This window comes from Agelaius tricolor, unplaced genomic scaffold (genome assembly GCF_023055355.1).
Source record: "Agelaius tricolor isolate 1412-34295 unplaced genomic scaffold, bAgeTri1.0.p SCAF_16, whole genome shotgun sequence".
NCBI lineage: Eukaryota > Metazoa > Chordata > Aves > Passeriformes > Icteridae > Agelaius > Agelaius tricolor.
Genome location: NW_027269276.1, coordinates 8,504,692 through 8,532,399, shown reverse-complemented (window position 1 = coordinate 8,532,399; position 27,708 = coordinate 8,504,692). Strand labels below are relative to the sequence as shown.

Here is a 27,708-nt window from a genome sequence, read left to right as displayed (position 1 = left end):
TCTAATCCATGCATCCTTTATTCCATTACAATCACTGTGTTGCTCTCTAGCAACAGGACACAAACTGCAATCAATCGCAATCAATTTATACAACAATCTGAGGCTTACAGTACATTTAAGGCCTTTAAATTTGGAAAAATTAGACCTATCCTAGCAGTGTAACAATTTTTAAGTGTTTTGCATTTCTGATGCATAATCTGTGCGATTCCAGTGTCAAAGAATCAAATTACTCCTAAACTAAAAAGATCAGCTCAATGAAAATTTAGTTACATAATTCATCAAAACATAAATGTGTAAATTCTATTTTTTTTCTTGTCCTGGAAACTTTATAAAACTTTAATAGCAAAATAATATAGGGATAAAAACATATTTTAACAAAATGTATTCAATCATATACAAACCAGAATTTTGCAGTTTATTGTAACTAGACTTAAATTAAAACTACCAATTAAGAATCTATGCACAATGTAAATTCAAATATGTACAGTACTTTTAAAAAGTCTACAGGAATGCTTTACAGAAGGAAATGTCTGTTATGGCTATTATTCAGACAATCTGAATATTAAAATGAGTTTTCTAGTAGTAAATTTACACATTTATTTTTAAACAAAAGCAGTTTTGTCCCTAGATCCTTTAAGAATATTCCAGTTATGTTTATACAACTAATGGAGAGGTCGTTACAGAGTTTAGCCCCATATAGTAGTTTGTTTATTTTCAGGTAAAAGTATATTTAAATAATTTACTTGGGAAGATCAGTAAGTTAACAAAAGAACACTAGAAGGGAGGAGGGGGAACTTCATCACAATAACTTTCCAGTTACAATACCACAGCTAGAAACTTCACAGAGAAAGTACTCCCTTAGGTTGAACCCATGATTGTTCAGAACAAGCTGTAGCTCATAACAGTTGTGTTCTCCATTCTGAGAACACAATGGGGAAAAAGTCTTTGTAGGACAGAATTATAAATGATCTGAAGTGAGACAGAGAAAACTGATCTTCAATTAATACAGCACTAGGTAAAAAGTGTCCCCATAAGCAGCTAGGATTCCCACTTCCTTCAGGGCAATGAAGCTAAAAATTGTTGGAATTACAGTAGTTGACCATATTTGTGTGCATTAGTAGAATCATTTCCAGATAGAAAAGACAAATTTCATCAGATGTTTGATTAGAACACCCTCAAGACAGGGTATTTCTTCATAGTATAAAGCTATTACAGCTATCCAGTTAAAGCATGTGCAAAACCAGGTAATTTCTTCCGTTCACAGTAACTGAGGTAAAATCAGGTAGGCTTCTTCAGGAGTTGGGAAGTTCATGAGATATGAACTGTTTTAGTCTCTCTAAGTACTGTGCATAAAGCTCTATGTCATTATGCCCAGCCCCTTCCACCCAGAGGGGCTCCACTGCTCGTGGACATCGCTCGTACATGGCCAGGCCATGGGAGAAATCGATCACCTCGTCCTCGGTACCGTGGATGACCAGCACAGGAGAGGTCACTTTAGAGATCTTGTCAATGCTGGGGGAAGGAAAAGAAAGACACAGCTCAGTTTGGAGCTTTCAGTTTCACATCATTAGAGAAAGCAAGCTTAACTGTTGACAAACAACCCAGTTACCAGAGCATGTTTTTAAATGGCTGCAGACCCCTGGAACTGTGCACAAGTGAAATGGGACAAGGCTCACTCCCAAAACATGCGTGTGAAAAAGGAGCTTGCACTGCCACCACCACCAGCCCACCAGTGCTAACAGCAACAAGTTTGAGTGGGCAGCATGCAAATAAAATTTGGCACCCAAAAATCACCCACCAAAAGAGTTACTGTATCTATCACACAAAGCACTGTGAGGCAAGTAAGATTCCATGGGACATTCTGCAAGCATGGACTCTTCTCATGTGACACATTATCACCTTCCAATCTAACAGCTTAGGAACTAATTAAATACATTCCAGTCATAAGATTTCATTAACAACAACAAAAAAAAAGGCTTTGGCTCATGGAGCTTAAACCTGTCTTTGAACCCCCAAATTAGACAGATTCAGCTAAAGGAAAACAATCTGTTCTCTTGATTAAGTTCAAACAATGAAATAGAAAACTGTGGGAGAAGAGCATTACACAGGGATATTTAACTGCAAACCACAGAAATCACACAGGATTCTCCTTTATGTAACCAGCCTCTTTGCCAGCTGTGACTGCAAAGTGGCTTTAGAGTAACATTTTTCCTTTTGTCCAGCTACCTTTAGCAGACCAATACAGCTCGAGACTACCTGTCACAGGAAAATCGGTTCTGAGGGAAGAGAGGAGTGACAAAGGCACCTTCCACTGAGGAGGTCAGGCCAGAAAACCCCAATTATGAAGCATCCTGGTAGCACATGAACTTGCAAGCAGTGAAGAGCAGCTTTCTCTGACTCTCCTCACACAGGCCCCAGCTTTTATTTCCAGCCTGCCATTTCATGCTGGTAATTACCAATGATTCCAAATCTGTGTAGACACCACGTGCTAATGAGCTCTCAGCTTCCTACCTGCTCCACTTCCATCAACAAATGGAGGAATGTGGAGAAATGAGTGCTGGTACTACTCAATTTTATGGGAGGACAAATCTATTTTTTTATGGTAGCAAATAAAAGGTGTTTGGATTTTCCTGCTCCTGAAGAACAAGAAGGCATGCAATTTTGGCATGACCATTGACCTTACAAAATGATCAGGACTGCTTAAAATTATTTTGAAATACAGATGCCAGCATACCCTGACTTAACAACAGGTTCAAAAAAGTTTTATGAAAATATAAAGCTAAGTAAAAAGATGTAAACTGAAGCACTAAGCCTCACACTTACAAACCTCAACATTCAGCATTCTAGAGAACTGCCATTGGTACTGAGTGTAAACACATCTCTGTCTCTGTCTCTATAGCTGTCAAAAAAAGCCCCCAGGTTTCATGCCATTTAAGGTACTATTTAAAATTAAAATGCAGCCTTATTTCACTTTTCCTGTGTAGAACTTGAGCTGTGTGCAACTACACTGAATAAAAAAAAATCCCAACATAAAAGAGGCATCAGAATAATGCAGATTTTGTTTTTCCCCATAATTTTCATCCCAAAATTAGTATCATAGCCAAATGTAAATACTTTATGATCAATATGCTGCATAAACTGAAGTTTTAAGCCCATGAAAGATCTGGTATAAAAGATCTATCAGCTAAAACAGCTACAGAGATATTTATGCATAATTTTTGTGGCTAGACACTAAGTTCTCATTTATTGTAGGAAATCCCTTTCACTTCAGTATTCATATAATGAAACAAATCTTTTTCACATATATTCACAGACCATTAAGCCAGATAATATTTATATTTTGCAGAAAACTGGAAGGCATCCCATTGCCAAGTCAGCGACTCATAAAGCAGTATTTAAACTGCACATTAGCCTTACTTAGTATTCTCAGCCACACAGCTCTGCAGCTAGAAAAATCTACAGAGACCAAATTCTCATGGTGTCCCAACATAAAATGCACATAATAGCAACTCACTGTAGGTGCACACAGAACTATTTTGTTTCCCACTGTGAAGACAGACAGTTGAGCTGCACACATTCATAAAGAGCACTGCTGTTTATTTTCACTGCTCCCAGTACCAGGGAAGTCAGACTGACAGCAATGAACAGCTCAGTAGGGCAAGAACAAAACACTCAAGTGCTACAGCACATCTGCTGTCACTGTTCCCCTTCCCACTTTTCTTTTTAAAGCTGTTATTTGATTTGGCTGGTAACAGCTAATCACTGTTACTTCTGTAATCAGAGCTATGTTTAAGGCTTTGTTTTTTCCTTTCTTGCAGAAGCATTTGTAAATATTGGATTTCAGGTTTGAGGATGATGAATGAGCTGGAGTGTAAGTGCTTCAAATTCAGTCTGCACCTCCAACAAGTTATTAATTAACTAATAATATGTTTGAAAGGATTCTAAACATGGGAACTGTGAGAGACACTATTATTTCATCCCCATTCCTTCTAGCTGTTCTGGCTTATGGATTTTTACCTACAGCCTCCCACAGCTGCTAATTTTAATCTGTTGTAACCAAAATAAAACAAAAATAATAAATGCTATGAATATTCCTTACTATACTTATCACAAGCATGACTTTCTGAAGTAAAGCCAAATTTTGACCAAGACTTCAGTGAGGGTCTGATTTATTTTCTCCCTTCCATGGACTACTAAGCTTTTTACTTGTGCCCTGCCCTGCTATAGAGAGATTCTTAGAATATCTGCTGCTCCCACGACCTCTACTACTCCCAAATAGTTGAGTGCTCCAGGTCTGTTGCAATTGCTTTTCCTGTGAAAACTAGACTATAAAAGCAAATGTTTTATCTTAAAACCAGTTGTATATAATTTTCTAGAGTTTCTTAAAACAAGCTTAATATCTTCTAAAAGATGGGACAGGGACTTTGTTTTGGTCACAAAATCTGGATCCTACAAGATCCCCACCAGGGAGGACCAAATATAAGTCTCAGTATCTACTTACACCAACAGTCCCTTTTAAACACCATGGTGAGTAGAGAACCCCTGCTTGCAGCAGTGATACCTACCTTGGGAAAGCATCAAAGCAGTAGGTTTTCCTGGTGTCAGGAAAAGCCACCCTTAAGCCAGACATGAGGGGAGAATGGAGGATCACAGCTGCACACTCGTACCGAGATGCCAGGTCTACTGTGGGGACAGTACCAATGCTCTGGCCATACAGGATAATGTTCTCAGGACTGACACCATACCTGCAGAGAAAAGAAAGATCCCTTTAAAACAAAAAAGCCAGAACACAACATATTTCACATCCATTGGATACAGAAAAGAACACACTTCTAGTAGAAAATAATTTGTGTAAAACATGTCTTTTTGACAGTCTACACCATCTACAGTGCTCTGGTCACCGCTATGACAATGAAAAGCAAACCCTGCTATACCCCATGTACACCTGGAAGGTTTCAATTTCCTTACAAAGCTGCTTGCAAGGTGTACAGCAGGCCTGGAGGATATGCAACTTTCAAGCAGCTAAATGATTTGGTATGTGCCAAAAGAGAAAATTAAAATGACAGTAGAAGAAAGTTCAATTAATAATTAAAATTAAGAATAATCCAGTACTAATCGTCCAATTACAGGCTGTCAGGCCTTGTTTCATGATGAAGTATAACTAGACTGGATTGTAGCCTCTGTGAAACTGAAATTTTCTTAATATTTTTATACTGCTGAGCATAAGGGTGCTTTTGGCATCTACTGTTATATGAATAAGCAACTGTATAAAAATATCTCTCAGGAGTAAAATTTTATCCTCTTGGTAACCAAGCAGCAGCTGATGCTGGCAGTCTGTCACCACAGCCTGATGTTTTTAAAAAAATGTTGTGCAGCTTTTTTAGCAGATTTTTTTCTCCCTCAGTGTTAGGCATGGTCCAGCACACAGCAGGGCCTGGCTGACTCGGTTAACAGGACCTTGGAACAAAATCTTGGCATCACAGACTTTGTTCCAGCTGCTGGGTGGGGAGGGCTGGAGGCATGCACCCCAAAGGCACCACATGCATCCAGCCCATCTGCCAGCTGTTGCATCATATTGAACACAGGCAGAAATGCAACAGCATCAGGGATATACAAGAAAACAGGACTGGAACATGATCACCTACATGGCATTTCAGCGGGCATGGAATGATATTAATGCTGGTAATGCAATGCCATCCTGAACTGCAGTATCATGATAAGTGCGAAGTTTCTTTCTAAAAGGTTTACAATATAAACAGAATGTGGAAACAGATGTTTGAATGAGAATCACAGGATAATAGGAAAGCATAGGGTGGCAAGAGAATTCAACACATCCAATTGCCTAAGTATGGCAAATTTCTCCAACACTGATCAGCTTTAGACTCACTCCTTTTGATGTTATTTTGATGTTATTATGTTTCTGAAAACATCTCATATTGTAAGGGGAGAAACTTGCTGTTGTGGCAATAGGTACTCCAGAGAAAAAGCTGTTTCATAGTATTCCAGGTAAAGTCAGATACAGTCTATAGCATCATTAAAAAAGCCCAGAGATACACCTAAATTTAAAGTAGCCCTTCATCACTACAACTATTCAGTATCCAACTCCACAGAAAGGAAATGTAATATCTGGACAAAATGAATAATTGTAACAGGGTATTAGGACACTGAGTTAGTGCACTCTTAGCCTATCATTAGAGGAAATGTCTTCTGGTTTACAATTCTACTGACTGACAGCTAAAAGATTCTCTGGGGTTGTTGTATTTGGGGACAGTTCCCCTTTTCAAGACACAAGAGTTACTGTAACAGATTTATCTTTTTAAGCCCTTTACCATTAGGTCATCGCTCAGCAAGTGAGACATGGAGCTTACAGCAAACATCAGCAGAAACAGCTAGATGTAATATTTATTTATCCTGAGGCCAAAGGACACAGGACAACTCATGAGCGAAGGCCATGAATAATTGAGCTGTGCAAGGTCCTCAGAGCTGAGGGCCAGGGCTTGGCTCTATGATCCTCTGTGTTCTCACAAACACTGCCCAGTGGTGACTCAGCAAGCCCAGGTACAAACCCACCTGGGGGCTTTATCTTTAAAACACAACGTTCTTAAAGCAGAGGCTGGGTCCCTCCCTCACTTTCTGCAAACTTCCTTGTGTTAGATCCTTGCACAACAGGAGCAGTGATACAGAAAGTGAAAGAGAAGTGGGTAAGAAGGCAGCAATGAAAGGGAAACTGGGTGACACAGAAAAAGGGAAAGAATATGGTAGAAAAAAGCAAAAGACACTCTGGAAAGGAGGAATCCTGTTACAGTCTGCTCTCCTATTAAGGAAGAAAGTCTTTCCACCAGCTAAACAGCAGCCCCTAAAAATAACTTCCTTGAAACACACAAGCTTTGGTCTCTGTGGAAACAGAGCTCTATCCGACGGAGCAGGAGAGCCAAGGAAAATTTCTGGATATGCTTGGGCACTTCTCCTGTGGAGCCCCATCAGAGAGTTCTAAACAGGCAGGACAACACAGCAATGTGGATACCAGCTTCAGCAAAGCCAAAGCAGGAAACAGCTCAGTTACCATGGGCATATGCAAAACCCTGCTTTGACAAAGGGAGAAAAAGAGAAGAAGAAAGGGCAGACATGCTTTTTTTCCAGAAGGGAACTCCATTACTGAGAACTGCAGCTACTGCTGTATAAATTATACAAGCATTTCTGCTTCCCCTTACCCAGGAACACAGGTGGCAAAGCTCAAAGTTCTCCAGCCTATTCAGGTCTCAATAGCCCACAAGTACATGGTGTGGCTTACACATTCCAGTGACCTTCATTACCCTTCACAAGCAGTAAGCTCCCCATACCTAGAGCTCCAGTCCTGGTCTAAGGCCCCAAAACACCCCACAGCCTATAATAACAGTAGTTTGGGTTTGGGTTTTTTTTCCCCTGTGTTTCTGCCTCAGTAAATACAAATGAGGTTTACCAGCATTTCTGGTCTCCCCATGCTAGCATGAACTATGTGCACAGAAGCTGGTTATTAGAGAATCCACACCCCAGGCTCTTCTACTTATTCCAGAGTAATAAGAGACCTCAGTCATGCCAGCAGATCAGTGGGATACAGGAGTCTGGGAATGTTGCTGACAGAGAGCACAGCAAAGGAGGATGAGACACTACCTCTAGCTGCCCTGCTTGGCTGTATGGCTGTGGCTCAGGCCATGTCCCTCCTCATTTTCCTCACACAACAGCGATGATGGCATCAACTGCCATGCAAAGCACCTCAGACTTTCTGGATGACAATACTATGTGCAAACCATGTATTATCTCAAAGCATCTTTAATTATGAGCCTAGGATCCTGAATCCCTGCTCCCCCCAGGGCTCCAGCTTTGAGCCATAGAGCTGGAAAGTTTAGCATTGCTATTTTTACTCTCTCCTTGCTCAGTGCAGAGTGCCAGTGGAATGCTGCTGTGGGGACTCCAGAGTGTCACAGCTGAAGCCCTGCAATGTTCACAGCCAAAGCTGCCAGTCCTCAAAAGTGCCAAATACATATTCATTAGTGAGGCCAGTCCTTTTGCCAGGCTTACTGAATCCATGAAGTCAGCCTCACCTTGTATTTTCAGTTTGAATTTTTATGATATTTGCAGTTCCTTTAGCCCTTACCTGAACAGGAAAGCATAGGGAGCAGCCTGCATACAGCAACAACAATAAATCAGTTTTCAGAAACTGTCTATGCAGAGTATTTTGATGGCACAAACCCCACTCCATAACACTGTGAGACTTGGTGTTTAACTGCTGCTAAACTAAGGCAGGGAGTGATGGGCGAGTTCTTCCTTACAACACACAAAATACATAAATTTACAAGGCCAGGAAAATGAGGTAACCAGCTCCTGCATTCTCACAAGGGGACTGAGTCTGAAACTGGGCACTCCCTTCTCCAGCAAACACCAATTAAATAAATCATTTTCAAGACACAAAGAAAATCCAGCATATATCAGGAATAACACAAATCATGCCCCAGTTTGGAGGAAATAGTGACTTCTAGAGTACCTTTACTAGAACATACACGTACTCAGCTCTTCATAACCTGTTCAAGTCTGGTTCTTCCTGTTTGCACAAACCCATTTGTCACAAAATACTATTTATCACCTTTTCAAAATGCATTATCTCTAAGTTTAATAATCCAGAGAAATTTAGATCACTTGCTAAGAACCACAGATAGGTATTTTCTAGCATCATTGTACATTTCCATAAGGTATCCATATATATTTTCAGAAATAAGTGGCTATTTAATCCTGTATGAATCTAAAAATGTAATTTTGGGGCTAGAAAGAAAAACAAAAATCCTCAGTTAGGTAAGTCACACAGCAGATTGCATATATTATGATTTTATGTTGTGTGACTTTTGCATTAAAATAAATCAACACTAGCAACTTAGTCAATAACGATTATTGCAAGAAATTTACAATATCAGATCAAAACACTGCATTTTGCATTGTGCTTCAGCAAGTACCACTCCAGCATGTCAGCCAAAATATCAGAGAAATTACAGCAGATTTTCAGTCTAAATGCCAACATGAAATTGAGAGGAAGGCATTAGATTAAGGATTTTTTGAGTCAACCGTAACAACTGTCAAATGAGAAAAATCAGATTTCAGGATTCACAGGAAACCCTGGCACACAAAAAGTGTCCCTGTGCCAGTTTCTCCAGTTTCCTTGAATTCACATAAACACAGGTCTGAAATTCTTCACTGTTTTACTGACACTGACACTTTAAATCATGAGATTTCCTCCTTCTCTACCTTCTTCCTCTCCAGGCCTACAAGTGCTATGCAATTCAAGTTATGGTATACCACACTCTATTTCATTTCACATTTTCATGGAGCTAAGAGCCAAAACTGGGTTGTACTCTGGCTTATGTAGCTGCAAAAGAGAGAGACCAATTTTTCTGGCCTATGTCCCAGCACACTGTCACGGGAGCAGACCAGTAATTCCACAAATGTGTTCACTCTCAAAATAATTTAAATGGCTGACAGAGAAATTTAATCAAGGACTCCACCACAGTTTTATATCACTATTACTTTTACTACCACACCAGAGAGTAATTTGATTATGCCATGGAGAAACCCCAGTGCTAACCAATATAAGCTGATTGTGGGATAACAGAATGAACCTTTGACTCTTGAAAATGCCCTCTTACAGGAAATTCTGGATGTTATTAGCAAATATCACACTCCTACAGGCTTTCTGGACTCTGTGACTGCAGCACTAATCCAGTGATGTACCAGCTCCTCTTTTCATGTCAATAATAAATGGACCGAGTAGAAGCAACTTCTGGGCACTTCTGAGGATGATCGTTTGCCCTGCAGTAACTTAATTATTCCAAAGCATGAAATCACTGCAGCTGGTTCTTGATTGCTGTCCTGTGACCATCAGTGATCTGTTATCAAACACTGAGAACTGTGCTCACAGTTCAACCAAGTCCTGACAAGGATATTGAGTATCACTGGGAGCTCAAGCATCCATGACAAAAGCAGGGATCTACACACTGCTGAGTAGTAAAGCCACTGCAATTTTGCCCTGAACAACCAGGGTAGGTAAAGGTAAACGGTATTTCATGGCATTCTCCAGTACAAACTGTAATGAGATTACATTTTAAACTAACTGAATTATGCTAATCTGCACTGAGTGGCTTTGGGGTGAGAGTTGGATGACTTTTTTTTTTAATCCAAATAATACTAGTTTGTCTAAAAATTGTTCCTTTTTGAAATACAGCCTTAAGTTCCCTTTTGTTCACCTGCCTCAAACATGGGCTCCTCAAGCTGTCATGTTTCAAAGTGGGAAACACCCTCTCTGAGCAAAGTAAAACTGCTCAGGACTCAGAGCAAGCCAAGTACTCTTGAACAGTAAACCCACACCTCCTTTTTTCACCCCAGCTTCACCCTTACCAGGAAGTTCCTTTTTCCCCAGGCAAAAAATAGCCAATCTGTGTTTGCAGATCTATTTATGTTTTTAAGGAACTAACAAGTAAAACCTCCTTTGTTTTCTCTTGTACTGAGGACTCAACTGTATTTATAACATAACTTTACTCCACCACAATAAGCCAGGATACTGATTTTGGTGTTTGGTTTAGGATAGATTGCTCATTTGTCTAGCACATGAACTAGCAGTTTTATGTACAAACAACAAACACATTTGGAACAGTTGCTTCTGCCTGACTGGGTTTTTTTTTATTTTTTTGTTTGGTTGTTTGGTTTTTTATTTCCCTAGATAGCAGGGAAGCAGGAAATAGAGTTTTCATTAAATGTGCACTGAAATTTAAGCAGGAACTTGTGCCACAGGCATGCTAGATTGAATAGAATAACTTAGCCCCTACAAGCATTAATTCTTTCATATTGAGTGAAAGCAAGAAGGCCACTGACAGCAAAAAGGACTCTTGTAAAACACCCAAGAAAAACGAGCAATGATGTGGCTCAGGCATCTCCCACCTTCACCATTGCACTGCTGTATGACAAAAGGAGAATAACATTCCAAACTCAGTGCACACTCATGCAATGAGAGGGAGTGAGCACCTTCCTAAATTAATTCCTAAATAACCACTTCTAAATGTTGGGGGTTGTTTTATTTCTCTAATCACAGGGGCAAATACAGACCAAACCCTCTGTAAGTTGAAATACAAGAAGCTAATGGAAATAGGACCTAAATACATGGATATATTTAAACATAACTCCCACTGCCCCCATTTTCTTTGCTTTAGCTCCCTTAAAACCAACTGGAGTTCTGCAGACAGCACTGGCACAAGATTATAGTTTTGAATTTGAACAAACATGGGAGCTCTCTATTCATCATAGTTTCCTGCTTCTTCCAAAGTGCTTTCTTAGACCAATCTTGATTCACACCATTTAGTCCCATGACACAACAGGTAAATAGCATATAAAATTAATTTTTTACTCCAATTATTTTAAAAATAGAGCACTAGAGCTAACTTTAATGAAGTATTTTGCATTTAATTAAGATGCTCTGTAACAAATAAACCTGGAATACAGAAGACTGGAAACTTTTGCTGGCTACTGAGTTTTATGACCACAGCATAAATAATTCACAAATACTCAATCAGCTACTTCTAGTATATACTCTTTACTGCAAGCAGTGTACAAAACCTATACAGTCATTCTCTGAAGTACATTTAAATAAACTGAGACAGCAGAAAAAATTCAGCTATTTTCACAGAGCTGCTCAGCCTATAGTATCTTCTGAAGGAATCCACTATCTTCACCCTCAGTGTCAATCTCATCTCTCTCCTGCTGTAAAAATACTGCAACTGCACACATGGCCTATGCTCTAATACAGCAGAGCTAAGATACAAGACTACTCCTCACAACACTTGATGTGACATTAAAATTCCAACCATCTTTCTACTGCTGCAAAAAGGCTGCACTTTTGTGTGCCCTACACTCAAAACCTGAAAAATAGGGTAAACTACTCCCTATTATTGTGCACCTAGTAAGGGTTGTTATGAAAAACAAGGAAGATTTGATGATATCCACGTACATTAACATATGATCTTTAAATGTAAATACTTCAGTTAAAACAAGTACGTGTCAACTAACACAGAAATTGCTTCTCAAGGAGACACCAAGCAAACCTGAGTGCAAATACTAATACTGGTCATGCATTCCCATAAGTTTTGTGCTTTCATGGCTGTTTCTTCGATTTCAGCTACTTCCAAACTGGAGAGCCCTGCCGTATTCCTGAGGCTGAAATTGCACAGTGAGCCAATGCATTTTGGCTCACCTCCCAGGGCCATCACATAACCCTCCTCACCAGCCTTGGCTCAGCACTGGGAAACTGAGGGTTTACAAGCCTGGAGGAAACAATCCTGCAGCTCTGCCACAGTTCTCAAACCATTTTTGTCCAGGAGCACTGTCTTCTTCTTCTTCTGGTATTTCCATCTGTTCATTGAGCCCCTGTGGCACCTGTCTTGAGGACTGCTCTTGCCAGGACTCTTCACATCCAACACCACCTCCTTGATTTATTTCCCTTACCCTACACAGCTGAAGCTCCACACTGAGGTGAGGCCACCCTGCTGTGGCACTAATTGCCATGAGCTGCACCTAGGCAAGGCTTAAGCCTCTGACTCATGAGCTGGGATTATTCCTGGGAGGAGCACAGTGGCTTTTGACCAGAGCTGCTGCCTGTTCCACCCATCTCTGATACTTCTCCCCTTCCAGAAGCTAGAGCCCAGCTGCCCACAAAGCAGGGAATAACTGCTCCAGTGCACAAACCAGGACAGGCAAGACAAAAACAAACGGCTCCAGTTAAGTTTTCTTTCAATGTATCAGGCTGTAGTATCTCAAAATAGCTATCACTGCATATGCACAGAATGAAACAAGACTAAACCTAGACCGTAATGGATCAAACTGCAAAGCTCACCAAAAATGTCTCACCAGAAGGTTTGTACAGCTGGTTAGTCACACACACTGTAGCTTCATAAAAAAAGATGTTCCTGACCTAAGGATCTTAAACTAGAAGTAAATCTGTAAATTTGGCTGAAGGCAGTCAGTTGCCTGGATGCTATAGCAGCATTAAATGGTTTTCTCATGCTGCAATTAATACTTTGGAGACTAATATTTGGAAGATTAGGTGAAAAAATTCAAAGCAGAGCACTCAGAAACTGATATCTGTAGAACTTGGCCCTTGAAGTGCTCAGATAATGAATCCCACCACTCTTTGAATTCAAATATTTTCTTTTGTGTGTGGGGCTTCTGTTTTGTGGTTTGTTTGTGCTTTTTTCCATTCTTGCCTTCCTTTTGCATGCTCTTTTATCTGTTTATTGTAATTTTGTTTATGCTTCAGTCTCTAAGTAAAAGCATTTCATCTACAGGTTTTACTAAGATCTTCACATTCTCAAATATTAGGAGCATTAAATTACTTGGTTTTGCTACGATTATTTGATATAGCTGTCAAGCTGTTAAATGTGAAATATGTAGCACTGATACAGCATTTTCCTTACATCACTTACAGACAACTGTAGCTGTAGCTAAAACACAAGCTGGTAAAAAAAAAAAAAAGATCCAAGTGTTACCTCTATAATGCTGACAGAGGAGAACAAAGAAAAAATTGAACTGTCTACACAAACAGCAGGTGCTCGTATCCAAAATCCTATTACAGCCGACATTTTCACACTGTTCTTCAAAGACCCCTGCAAATCTGAATGCTGTCTCTCCCACAGAGCAGAGAGCTGGAGTCCAAGAGGATTACACAGGAGCTGGAATGGATAAGGCCTTGCAGGAATGCAAAGCAGACAAGGTGGATGCAGCATTTCTTCCATGCAGAAGCATTAGTGTAGCTCAGGCAGTGATTTGAGTCTCCAAGAGAAAAGAGATGAGAGAGCAGAAAGGCAGGATGGAGAACAAGAATGGCAGAGAGGTCCTGATACAAAAGTGATCCATGACAACAAACTGGTCCAATGTTCCTAAAAAGAATCAACAGCAGATGAAGGCATCTGTCCCCAGAACATGAGTCTTTTAGCAGCCAGCACTGTATGAAGGTGACTCAGCTGGCAGCAGAATTCCTCTCTCCTTTATAGACTTACACTAATATGCTCAAGCACTGTAGAAGAACCAAGTTATTAGGTAAGAATGAGCTCCTCTCAAAGAAATGCAGTATCTCAAACACTGAAGGGCTCTGTAGAGAAGCCCAGTGCAGAAGTGTCACAGTTTGTGTTAGCCAGGAGCCCAAACATCCTGCTTGGATAGCCCTACTTCAATTCCCTGGAAATATTGTGTTTCTCTGAGTTACTCTAACCATGTCTACAGCCTTCAAGAAAGACAGTATTTTCTTTTGATTTAAGAATCAAAACAATAGGCTCTTCCTCTGCAATGACATGTCTCCTGAATCATAAATAGGGAAAAATCCTACTTGGATAAATGACACTGTAATCTCTATTTTTCCCCACCCCATGGTAAGTGGAGAAAACACATACCAATTTTTTATTTGCTCAAAACACTGAGCTTTGTCACAGTGTGAATCTGCATATGTTTAAACATCTGCTTTCAAAAAGTGCCAAATTCACAGCCTTGCAGAAAAACACAACTCTCCTGATGCATCTCTCCTGTCTCTCTCAATTATCCATTTTCAAGTGGATTCATTAAATATTCTAGCAAATACCAAGAATGATAAGTGGCAAATGGAAGATGACAGTCATTTCATGAAAGCAATTTATTACCTGAAAAGATTCATCCAGTATCTTTTCAGAGACAAGAAAACCTCAGTGTTCTGGCTTTTTCTGTGCCATTTTTATATTGGCACTCTTGACTTTTAAATCAGACTCATCTATTCCTTTCTTCCCAAGCATCCTCATCTTGCACATGTTCCTTTAATGAACTTTTAGCACAATCAATGTTCAACCCTCAGTAACAGTCAATATAAACCTAAGATGATTAAAAAAATATATAGCAATCACCAGGATTAACAGTACCATATGTTTTAGAACAGCAGACCACAGATAACTAGTTCAGAGCTTAAAAATCAAATTTCCTAGCCACAGCCTTTATCACCACAAACCCAGGGGCTAAATCCCTCTTCCCTTCTCTCAGTAAATACTACTTAGAATTCTGTACAATAAAATTTAGCACAGAGCCAGTTTCTTCTGTGTACTTCTGTTAGGTTGAAGTGCTTATAAAACCTGCCTTGTGCTCATTAAGAAACTGAAGAGATAGCACAAAAAAAGTAAATTTTACAGAAATATACACCTGCATTTAATGATATGTAGAAACATTAAGCATCAGTAAACTTAACCTGTCTTAAAGCAACAAATGTTATTCTAAAAAATGGGAAGAGTACATCTGTACATCCAGAAAAGTACTGACTTTTGAAACTCAGATGAGAAAATTCAGTCCTGAAACCAGGTGATATGTACTCGTTCAGCTTATCTAGCTGTCTTATCTGGGATCATCAGAGTCTATGGAGTGAAAGACATTTTGCCCAGATTGTGTAAATCAAAAGGTTTCAAGAATGATCAAACAGCACACTTGGAGACTTCATTTTCTGCCAACACACCCAGTTAACAGGGCCAATTGCTTTTGTAGTTTTTTAGTGAAAGATTTCTTGCTAGTCAAAACTTTTTCCTCTCAAAAAGGATGCTTACCAAGCAATTACCAGCTATGCCACAAGAAGCAAAGTACCTCGAAGTGGATCAGGGACAACTGTTAATGTAATCACTTAAGGTCATTATTTCAGCTGATGCTAAAGGTAGAAACTGATCTGCAGCTGCATCTTTGAAATTTAAAAGAATAAAAAAGAGAAGAAGAGCAGCTTCTGGAAGTTATTCATGCCCTTATTTGCCTCTGTTTCTGATGCAGTCCTTGTAAAGCATGTAGGCTCCCTGCATGCAGGATCACCACAGAACAACTGGTTATGCAGGAAAAAATGTTAGCAATTCCTGTCCATGCCACACTGGCACTTCACTGCCTCCCAATAAACCAGCACAGCATAAAGAAGTCTTGTACTGCTGGAGTTTCTATTTTTGAAATAAAAGATAACAGCACAGTGCTTGGAAAAGAAGTGTATTAATGTCTGTGTTACTACTCAAGTTGGCATTTGGCCATGTAGGTTTTCTGCAGTTCACCATTTCACAACATGGACACTTTCAGTTACAAGCTACTACTCTTTACTCCCCCAAAACACATTTTTCCTATTTAGCTCTGCACAGTTCCATTTTACAGTTCCAACAGATACAGTGTTTCCCTTTCTCCTAATAACATAAAGCTTCCAAGAGAGAGGCAAAATAGGAATATGAAATGAGAATTTAAAAAAAAAATTAAGGAGGAAGTCTGGCCAGTTCTACAGTGAAGAACAGGAAAGAACATAGTTCACATGGCCCAGAAACACCAGGAATATTGGAAAGATGAAAAACAAAGTAACAGATAACAAACGATGCCTGCTAAATCCTCCTCTGCCCCTCAAAACTCCAGTAACTAAATGAACTAAGTTTAAACTAACACTGCTACCTTTATTTCAAATTAACATGCCAGTTAATGTACTAAAAAAAGAAAAATAGAAAATTATTGTGAAAGTCAACCCAAGAGAATAATAATAATCTTTAGTGCAATTTGTCCTGCTGCTGAAATGCTACAAATTTAGAACTATATCCAGGTAAGAAATATCCACAATATAGAGTGTTTATGTTCTTTATTATGAATATTAGAGTGGATTTTTGAATGGAAAGAGTAATTTCCTGAAATAATTGGAAGGTGCCAGATCTTATTTGTGTCAATAGCGTCTGTTCAATGCTCTACACAAAAAGATCTACAGATCTCAGATGAGCTTTGACAGAAGGACATCCAATTTGGAAGGGTGGGATATTTGGCACCAGATTCCTTCATCTCAGGATAAAAAAGAACTCAATAAATTAAGAAGGCTTTACAACCCACTCGCTTTCTACAAAATTCTATGAACATTTGGGATTTATGACAATATTCTCTTTCAAGATCTATCAAAAATTCAGATCCAAATTATCTTCAAGTATGTTCCATCAGCTTCATTTTTTATTAATGTAAATACAAATCAGAACCATTTCTTTTTCTAAAAGCCAACTTTGTGCCTCGTATTCCTTTACAGATAGTCATTTCTGCATTATCAGATTGAATTTTAGTACAAATTTCAAAGAGAGGATAAAGAACTAATTGTACTGGGCTTATGCACAGCAGACTTTAGAGGTGAACATCACATTACATGAATAATTAGCAAGAGTTCAGGGGAGAGGGCAGACGGTTTTGCTATCAGAGAAACAGAGGGTTGGAAGCTGGCAGAGACAGAGCAAGACAAAACCTTTCAGGGACACTGGACAGGCTAAGGTTGAAACCCCACTTGATATCTTAAACTGCTGTAGTGACTCCTGAAAGGGTGCTGCTTGCATCAGAAAGTGCTGCCTGCAACACATGGTTAACTACCAGTGTATTTATTAACCAGTGTGAGCAAAGGTTACACCTTCATAAACCCCTACGCATAAAAATAGCAAAACTGCAGCTGAAACATTACCCCACCTCTTCCCACAAGGCTGGTACTTTTACAGTTTGTTAAACTTGATGAGATGCTCACACCCAGACTGAAACAGTAACTTTTTCTGTAACATTAACACACATTAAAGCCATGCTTTATCAGAAAAAGACAAGCTTTTTGCAGTAGGGAGCTACAACAAAATATACTACAAACAAAATGTGTAATACAACTTAAATACAAGTTGAGGTACATTTCAGTCTTAGTGGAAGGAGGAAACTGACTGGTCTTGAGTAGCTGCCTGAAGGTAAGAATTGTCCAGGGAACACCTCCAAAGTAAATATTATATGAAATTAGCTACTTCTTTCAAAAATAATCCAAAACAATACTTAAAACATACAAACACCTTTGTGAGAAATGAAGTTCTAAGCAACAAATAGCATGCTGGAAAAAACTTTTCTAAATTTGCCCTGGAGAACATGCTCCAAATCCAAGAGTATTTTCTTGAAAGATGCCACTTTCCCCAGGTTATCCTACAGCCAAAATCCCACTTAAACAAATTCATCAGATGTTGGGGAAGACTATACAGAGTTGGGACAATGATTAAGTTCTGCCCAAACTGGTCCAATGCTTAGGGCAGCAAATCAACCTCTGAAACTTTCCTTTAAAGTATAAATGGTTCTATACACCATTTTGGTTATAAAGTGCTCAACAGAAGTTCACTTTTTATTGTTGTTGGCTTTTACATGTTGCATATTATTAAGGCTTGCAATATATAGTGTAATAGACAAAATATCTTGTTTAATTTATTATAAAGAACTATCAAGATGCATGGAATAATGCCAAAATAATCTGAACCTATCTCAGTTTATCTGCACACTGGGAAAAAACTAGCTGGTTTTGCTTCTTTTCTGGAGTTGAACACCATTTTTCCAGCTCTGTAAGGGCATTCATAGCAAAGCTAACTAGAACTTAGGAGAAATGTTTAGAAAGATTCTCTAATCTGAGCAAAACCCATTATAAAGAACTTTACTAAAGGAGAAACATTTCAAGTCATACTATTAAAGGGTGCTTTCCTGAGAAAAGTGTTGAAGTTGGCCTCAGACCTTTCAGATTTGTTGGTTCCCATTTTCCATTACTCCACAGTTCTGCTCCACACAGAAAGAAATGGCCATGCCTTAACACAAAGTTAAAATTAGCTGGTCTAACATACTGGGATGTTAAGAAATGTGGCAGTATCTTGTAAAAAATAATAATAAAGAAGAGTATCTTAGAGCTTTAGCTGGCACTGCATGCCTTGAGAAGGGTCACTTGCCAGACTCTGAGCTATGCAGCTCAGTTAGCAGCATGCCTTGGCTGATAAATAAGGCTCCCATGAGTCAAAGTTCTTAAAGTAACATTTCTGTATGTAAGCAGACTTTTTTAATAAGGCACAGTAAAACTAATCTTCCTAAAAACATAGCTCAAACTGTCTAACATGAAATCAATTCCTAATCAACAGCTGAAAATAGAATTTTCATCTTGAAGGTACCCCTAGAAAGGACTTCAAGAGACTGTACCAATAAATAATATTACTGTCAGAAAAGCAGACACAAAGTTCTTCTAACAAATTTGCAATACAAAATAAAAACCAGAGGCAATACTTTGAGATTACCTCTCATTTAAATTTTTCCCTCTAGACTTTGAGGCCAGTATACTAACTTAAAACCTCATCTTCCACATCAACATCATTCTTCAGTTGTTAACCAACATGGAATTCCCCTTTTTGAAAGTTGAGAGGATACAGATTTATTTGATGATTATAGGGATTTTCCCAAAGACATGCATGTGCTTATCAAGAGACATGAAACCAAGGGTGGGAAGGTGAGTGGGCACTGAGCCAGATTCTGCTGTTTAACCCAATTTTGTGCCTTTGTATTATTTGGTCTCATAGTCAGCAAATCCAACCACAATATTTAATTCTAACAGGAGAACCTTTGTTCTGTAGAGCTAACATAGTGGTTAAAAATATAAAGATATGGATAGAGATAATGCCAGTATAACTCTGTCATTATACAACTGACCTATGCCTGCACCTTTCTGTGATTGTTTGTGGGCAGCAGAGCTTAATGTGCAAATAACAGTAACCCATTTTTCTCAAATTAGCCCTTGGAAGAAAGAATGCAAAGATGTTCCTCTGTCCTTAAGCTGACACTGTGCACTATTCATCCATCCCATTCTGCATTCTTAGCCTTCTGTTAAAAGCATCTTTATTTCACTGTGTTCATACAGCATTTCCTGGGTTTACAATCCCACATTTCCCATTGCTCCCAAAACCTGACACACTGAAAAAAACCACTGCCAACAAACCACTCAGTTTTAGTCAGGAATGAAATTGAGCTTCATCATCAGATGTCAGGCTGAGCATGCAAGACCAATGTAAGTCATTCATCTAAAAACTGGAAAGCAGGGCAGTCAAGATGAAGCAGCAGCAAATAGGTCACTGCAACTGCTTATTCAATTCACCAGTGCTCATCTGCAGCAATCTCAATTATCCACCACCAACTGACACAGGAGATACAGGGAGATACTGTCTATTGGTTTGGTTTTGTATTTTAGGCCATACAAACCCAAGCTTTAGGAGTCAGACAAAAACCAATTCTTAACCACTTCATTTCAGACACCTAAGAGCCATCAGCACTCAAGAACTGTAAAAGTATTTTTTTATTCAGTTCCTCATCTTGTACACAGGTGGCTTTAATTCCTCTCAAGTTCAGTGGCAACTGAAGCATCTCCTAATCCACAGGAAAAGATTTCTGATCTTCTTAGGGGCTACTTGGAAAGCAAGCCTATATGTGCACAAGTATGTTAGGTACAACACATCTGCACCTTGTTTTATGACTCACTTCAACTGCTTCCAATGCAGCCTTGTAATTAATTTACATTTGTGAAGGAGGGCAGAAAGGATTCTTAGTTATTCATTAAATTTATTATCAGCTTTGAGAAAAAACCAAACCCCAATGTTATTTGTTCATTTTCTTTCCTAGTGCTGCATAATCTTGAGACTGTTGGCCTTTAAACCAACAGAGAATACAACTGTGGAACTTAGAAGTGGGCCTGGGGCAGGGATGAAAGTTAGTATCATCACATTGGCACATCATAGTACAAAAAATGGGAAATTCAGACCTTAGTCCCAGCAGTGAGACTCCAAACAGCCAATACTTGGCACTGCCCTTGTATTAGTCCATCTCCACATGAGGAAACATCACAGGACTGCAATGCCCCAGAAAACTGAAAAGGGCCTGCTTTCTTCATTCAGTGTGGAAACAGAAACATCCATTTGCTGACTGTCAGTTATTCCCACAAAGCCAGTTGCTAGCAGATAACCAATGGCATACTCTGAAATGGTTTCCAGCTATCTACAGTCCTGGACAGCACCGCTACTTTTCTTTTCTTTTGTTCTTTTTACTTATGTTCAAAAGTAATCAACCAGTGTAAACTTAGCCCAGCACTTTGGAATGTTTCTAAGCAGCAGAGTAACTTCAAGTAAAAGGTGAATTTTGGAGAGGTTTTTTTGGTTTTGAGGTTGTCATGGACTGGAGGCTGACCCTGGCTTCCGAGCAAAGCCCCTGAAGATCACAGAGTCCAGCTTGAACTCCCCTGTCAAGAGCAAACTGAACAAATCAAAGAGCTACCAGCAACATGCACAGGTCAAACAGCCATGGCAGAGCAGCCACCAGCTCAGCCTCCAAAAGTGACATTCTGTACCTAGAGAGAAAGACAAAAAGCTGTCTTTCCTCTGCACTTCATGTAATTTAGTGCTAAAAAGCAGACAGTTACTTCAGCATGCAGGTTTTAACAATATGTTCCTCTAGGAATCCTTTACATTCAATGCTCTGATGATGTTGAGATCCAGGTCCTAGAACCTTTGTACATCAGGGTAAACCAATAGCTGCAGTTCAGGCAGTTGAATTTCAGGACTATCCACACTCAGGAGAGCATGTAATGTTAGCCAAAGGCTCTTTGGCAGCTTATTTTTCTCCCCAAATAACACCAGTTGCAAAACATTCTTGACAGCAAAAAGTTTCCTTTTTTTTTTTTCCTTTTTAAACAAGCTTTGATCTTGTAGTCCTGACAGAAACAGGGAAATATTTAACAAAACTACTTTTACTTCAGTGACTAAAAGACGGAATACAACACCAAAGCTCAGTAAACATTTTGAATAACTTTGAACATCAGAGCACCTGTTTTGAACAGTTGTTGGTATGTGTCCCAGGGACACTCATCATCTGAATTAATCTCTGCTCATTGCATAGACAACAACAGCAGATAATTTTGCATCTATTTTTGCTACAAGTTATATGCAGCCTTTCTTAAAGAATTGACCATGGCAGCAAAAGTTTTAGAGGATAGTAGCAAATTAAACAATCCTTGGGAGACATTGTAACAACATTATTGAAAAGAACAATCTACCAGGTGATGCTCCATGAAGAAAGAAAACCCTGGCACTCCAGGACAATTAACTGTGACTCTGCCAAGCACTGCCTTTTGACATGTCAGGATTTAGTTGGCAACTTTTGATAAAAACCTTTAAGCACCCAATCTAAAGAACTTGGCTTAGATCATGCACAAAATATGGTGCTAGTGAAGCAAAGCAGCATCTTTGCAAAATTCTGTTGCAAAGAAAATTAAAAATTGACTATTTGAAATTGACTATTTTGATAAGGCAAGCTGTTATTCACCTGGAAAGCTGTAAGCACCTCATCACATCAGAATGGAGACAAACTAAACTGACAAACCTCAGAAGATTAGTTATCACTCTGGCCTAATCCAATAAGGTGTGTTCCTGATTTTACCCAATGTAAGACTTCTCCACCAGCTCCTACACAGGAAACAGCAATAATCTCCTGATAATCAGCACCACCAATAATAAAATTCCTCCATAATTAAAAGTTTGGTGTGCATTTTTTTAACATTTAATTTGGCAAAATAGTTTAAAAAAACCACTTAAACATTCTATCTGCTAACCAGTGATCAAAGGCCTGAGGATTTTACTACACCATTTCACAATTCAATTCCTTTCATCACACTATATTGACCAAGAAGCATAAGGAAAACTAAAAGTGAACCAATGCTCTCCTATGGATTGAAAGACAAATCCAAATGCACCCATTTTGAGAATTAAGGACTTAAATATTACAATAACATCTATCATTTATTAAAAGCTTTAAAAAATACTAGTTTATATTGTGCACCATGAAAAACAAATTAAGCTCTATCTTGTTAAATGCAACAAGAACAGCTCTTCTAAGATATTTATTAATTACATTTTCTTCACCTTTCAGGATCCAAAAAATGGACTAACAGGTTCTGCTCTTTGATACTTTACTACAGAAGCAGAGGGAGTGGGGCAGCAGAGCCTTCTTTCTTTTGACTGGGATTTTAAAATACTTCAAGAACCTTCTTCAAATTTTTAGGGAACATACAAATTGATTTTGGTATAAATAGCATGTGATTGACAAAGCAGCCATGGTTTTGTGCTTGAGCACTGAACCCAAGCCCTACATGTGCATCCTGTTTTTAAGTACTGTACATTGTCTCAATGTAAAAGTGTTAGAAAGTTCAACCTTCCCATGTGGGATTCAGGAAAAGGGGGGAAGAGGAGGACAATCAAGTCATTTTGCACAGATGTTGCATTAAGACAATCAGACATTAGGATAAGAGACACATCTGAACAAAAAGCAGCAAGTTAAAACTACATGGACAATGAGAGAAGAAAGTCTGATATACATTCTCTTCAATTTGGTTCTGATTTTGAAACAAACAGAACAAAATCAGCCCAACCTGCCTAAAATAAAACACTTCCAAAAATATCTGTAACAATAAGAGAGAAAATTCTTTCTGAGAAACATTAAGATACCAGATGGAAATTTGTAAATCAAGTGGAAAAAAATACATATAAAAGACCAAATTAACCACTGATCAATACTTGATAGTGGAATGAAAACATGCTACAATTACAGCCTCTGAAGAAAAATCTATAAAAATACATTCTAAGGGAACAAAACTATAGCTCAACATCTTTACTGGGCTGAAAGACAGAATTCAAAATTAGTAAAATTATCCTTTAAGATAGAGTTTATCCATGAGAAGAAAGACTAAATTCCTTTAAAATAAGGAAAATAAGTTTTCTTGACAAAGACTAAAAGAATGGAGAATAGTTGAGACTGATTTTGCAAAGATGGGCTGATTAATCGAAACTGAACAAAAGAATTCCATGATTTTGTTTTTTCATCCACTGTTTTCAGATAGTTTTATATCATTTGTTATGCAAGGTTTGATTCCTAAACGTGTATGTGATAGCAAGATCCTTGTTTCAGGACCTTGAAAGAATACAGTCACAATCTGCAGCCATGATGGCAAAACAAACTGATGCCTTGAAAGGCTGACCTAGAACAGAGGCTAGACAGAGCTAAAGGATAAAGCAGGTATTTATTAAAAGGCCTTAATGGATACACCTTGGGCAGTACAAGAGCCTGGCCAGGGCTATGCCCAGGATGAGCCCAAAATGGTCACAAAATGGACAACTGGTCATGAGGTCTCACACTTTTATAAGTTTTAGTCCATTTGCATATTGGAGTTAATTGTCCAATTATAGCCCCAGGTTATGAAGTTCCATCCTCAATGTTTTTCTCTCTTCAATTCACTGTTGTTTATACTTTTTGGGCCTGGAGCTTGTAACAGGTGTCCTTGATCTCAAGTTGGAAAAGGATTGTTTTGACTACCTACCCTGTCAAGAGAACTTGCTAACACTTAATATGAAGCTCAGAGTTACACACTAAAGTGGCACAGAATGTGAAAAATACAAAAGCTAAAATTTAAAGCATCTCTGCCAGCTCACCATCATTTCTATAATTTGACAGCTTTCTCCAAGCACAGGGTTAATCTCCACCTTCCTCACGGAAACTTGCAAAACATGCAGGTAAATTAATGATTGCTAGGTATCAGTGGTACTTCAGAGGCACAATTTAAAAGGAAGAGTCTCAGACTTCCAACATTTTAATGATTCCTTTCTGCTGCCAGGTGGAACGTCTGGTGGATTCAGAAGAGCAACAGCTTCCCACGGAACTTAGCACAGATGACTAAATGCTTTTGATGGCACAGTGAACCTCTATTTTAAGACTTCACTTTTAACTTTGCATTACAGTTCACTACCATATGACTGGAGGCCAAACGCCCAGAATTTGCATTAAGAATGAAAGCATACACAATCTCCTGGAGCTACTGAGGAACTGCTGCAGCAGGAACGCTGTAACATGACATTTTACCTCAAGAGGCATACTTGTATTTCTGCTGCAGAATATTTCACTAATTGTGAGCCACTTGGATTGAGGACTAGCAAATGATCAGTCTTGTAAAGTTCACTGTTACTTGGAGAATTCATCAGCAGAAAGGCTGATGAAAGGTTTCAGCTCATACCTGTTACAAACACAGTCATCTGTTAATAGAATTTATTAACTTTCTATTGAAGCTTACACTTTACTGAGCATCTAAAATACTGTAATCATAAAATCACAGAATTGTTAACATTGGAAAAGACTTTAAAGAGCACTAAGTCCAACCATTAACCCAGCACCACCATATTCCCCACGTGCCACATTCACATGCCCTTTGAACTGTTCCAAGGGTGGTGATGTCACCGCTTCCCTGGGCACCCAATTCCAGTGGCTTTTTTGAAACCTAACCAATGCTAACTACCTAACTCTATCCTCAAGGTACACTAAAATATGGAATTAACAAACACGGCAAAGTAAGAGCTGGGAAATTTCAACTCCTCAATTTAAGGTGGAAAGCAGAGCCTAGATCTTGTATAAGCCACTGAAGACAACTACAAACAGAAAACTACAAACCTGTCCAGTCACACATTTATATTGAAGAAGCCTGATCCTCTCAAGGCAAGTTGGGCATGTGGTGGCATCACCTACTGGGTCAGATTTCTTAAAATACTTAAGTGAAGGAATCCCTTATTTCTGGGCCTGTGTAGAATGTAACCATATACTAAATGCCTGTCAGCACAGAAGAAGCACCTCCAGGCAGATGTGAAAGCACTTTTTCAGAGCTTGAGAAGGTTTAAATGAAACAATTATCATCAACTAAACATCAAGTGAAAGAGAAAAAACACACATTAAGGACGAGAGAAGGACCAACATTACCTAGGCTTGGTTTAGACATAGCACTTTTCCTCCCTTGAATCTCATTTACATCACCCATATGTGTTGTAGTGGCACTTAATAATTTATTATGCATACGCCATATCAAAATCACTTCTTTACATAAGACCATGTTATTTATATTCAAGGAAACAAATCTTTTTTAAAGTCCTGGAAGACAAGCCCAGAATCTGGTTTGCTCACCAAGCAGACAGAACACATGCTATGGAAGGGTAACTTCTCCCTACACCTTTCTCCCCCCGCTCTTTGCTTGACTTAGGCAGAGCAATGTCAAAAGGCATTTGGACTCCACAACTAACCAATCCCTGGATTCTTGCAAAGCCAATTATCTAAATTAGTAACAACTCCTGTCACTATTTCTGAAGCTGGCACGTATCCCCAAGATAGACATTAAATACGCATTTCATGCAAGCCAAGTTTGTCTATGAATGCCAGAGCCAAGAACTAAAAACGTTCATCGCTCTTTTCTCTTGGCCTACTACAATTTAAGCTTTTTAAAGCTCTTTCTTTCAGGACATGTTCTGTGAGGTCATACTTTAAGAACCACTTATGCAACAGCAAAAGGAGCTCATGGTTACTGTGGACAGAAGTGAGAGGCCCAGGGACAGCCATCAGTCATAGCAAGGAGCCAGAGCCAGCAGCTCTGCTCAGGATTTTCTAGAAGCCAAGGGCTCGCTGTTTCCACTCACCATGCTGCTTCTTGCCAGAGCCTTCTCAATGTTGCTCCATCCCTTTGGATGCCACATACCTTGGCATCTCCTGGCAGAAACCCCAGCTCTCCTTCCAGATGTCAACACTTTTTCCTTCCAGCCCACTACCATAGGCATTAGATAGCAGTTGTTTGGAAGCCAAAAGAGAAAGACTTCTATGTTGCAGGAGCTTGCACGAAACACCAAACATGTCACACAACACCAGCAGTTTCCTGGTAAGCCCTAGTCAAGGCTACTGCCAAATTCAGGCAGAGCTTTGGCTCACCTGGGTTACCTCTAAGTGTAGACAGTGGCAGGCAAGTCTCAAACAACAGGTTTATTGCACTCTGCGAGCTCAAACTGCAACAAATATGTCCTACTCAAGATGGAGATTTTCAATGGTGAAGCAATGGCTAACATAAATTACAACTGAATAATCCTCTAAATCTAGAAAAACCCAAAGGATGAAGGTTTGCCCATCATTTTAGCAAATGAAGCCATCCAGTAAATCACACTATAGCTGTTCATGGAACATCTGGTGAGGCCGCCAAAGTAACTGAAACCATTTACAAACCCTTCCCTTCCACTCAGCAAGGTTAACCGTGCAGACTTATTAGGATTAAAGTGAGCTACAGAAATACCTTGTCCCCAATATCCATTTACCTTGTCCTGAGGGCCTGCCAGGCTGCATCAATGTCTGCATACAGGTTTTTCTCAGAGGGCTTGCCGGTGCTCACCCCGTAGCCAGAGTAGTCGTAGGAGAAGACGTTGCAGTTGATGCGGGAGCCAAGGCCAATGTAGAAGCTGCACATCTGGCCCAGGTCCACAGCATTACCGTGCGAGAAGAGCAGCGTGTACCGGCCGGTGGGGGCACAGCGAACGAACATGCAGCCCAGCCGGTTATCTCGGGCCGTGCGGGAGAAGAACACTTCCACGGCATCCAGTTCCCGCTGGGAATACTGCCAGTCGGCCCGCTCGCTCAGGTGCAGGCTGCAGGTGCCCGATCCCGTCGGGGTGCCCGCCCCGGCCGCCGCCCCGGGCTCCTGCTGCTGCTCGGGCTGCAGCACGGTGTACGTGGGCTCCGGGGGCAGGAAGGCCAGCTTGGCAGCGATGCGGCTGGGGCAGGGCGGGCAGCAGAACAGCCAGCACAGCTCGCCCAGAGAGAAACCGTTCATTCTGGGGCCTTGTTCTGGCATCAGAGACGCCGGAGAAAAGCTAAACCTCTCCTGGAAAAAAAGTCACACGGAACCGACCCAGAGCCCTCCTCCGACGCGACCTGCCGCCTTCCTGCGAGGCCACCAGCTGCCCTCCCAGAACGCAAACAATGGCAACCTTGGAA

General features: G+C 39.7%; 1 protein-coding gene across 1 annotated transcript; it reads right to left on the bottom strand.

Moving 5' to 3' along the window:
- ABHD17C (abhydrolase domain containing 17C, depalmitoylase) lies at positions 1 to 27,706 on the bottom strand. Its single transcript, XM_071441348.1, has 3 exons — positions 27,033 to 27,706; positions 4,566 to 4,745; positions 1 to 1,512 (listed from the first exon to the last, which is right to left on the bottom strand). The coding sequence occupies exons 1-3, from the start codon at positions 27,563 to 27,565 to the stop codon at positions 1,293 to 1,295; spliced, it is 933 nt and encodes a 310-aa protein (XP_071297449.1). The 5' UTR covers positions 27,566 to 27,706; the 3' UTR covers positions 1 to 1,292.
- Positions 27,707 to 27,708: the final 2 nt, after the last annotated feature.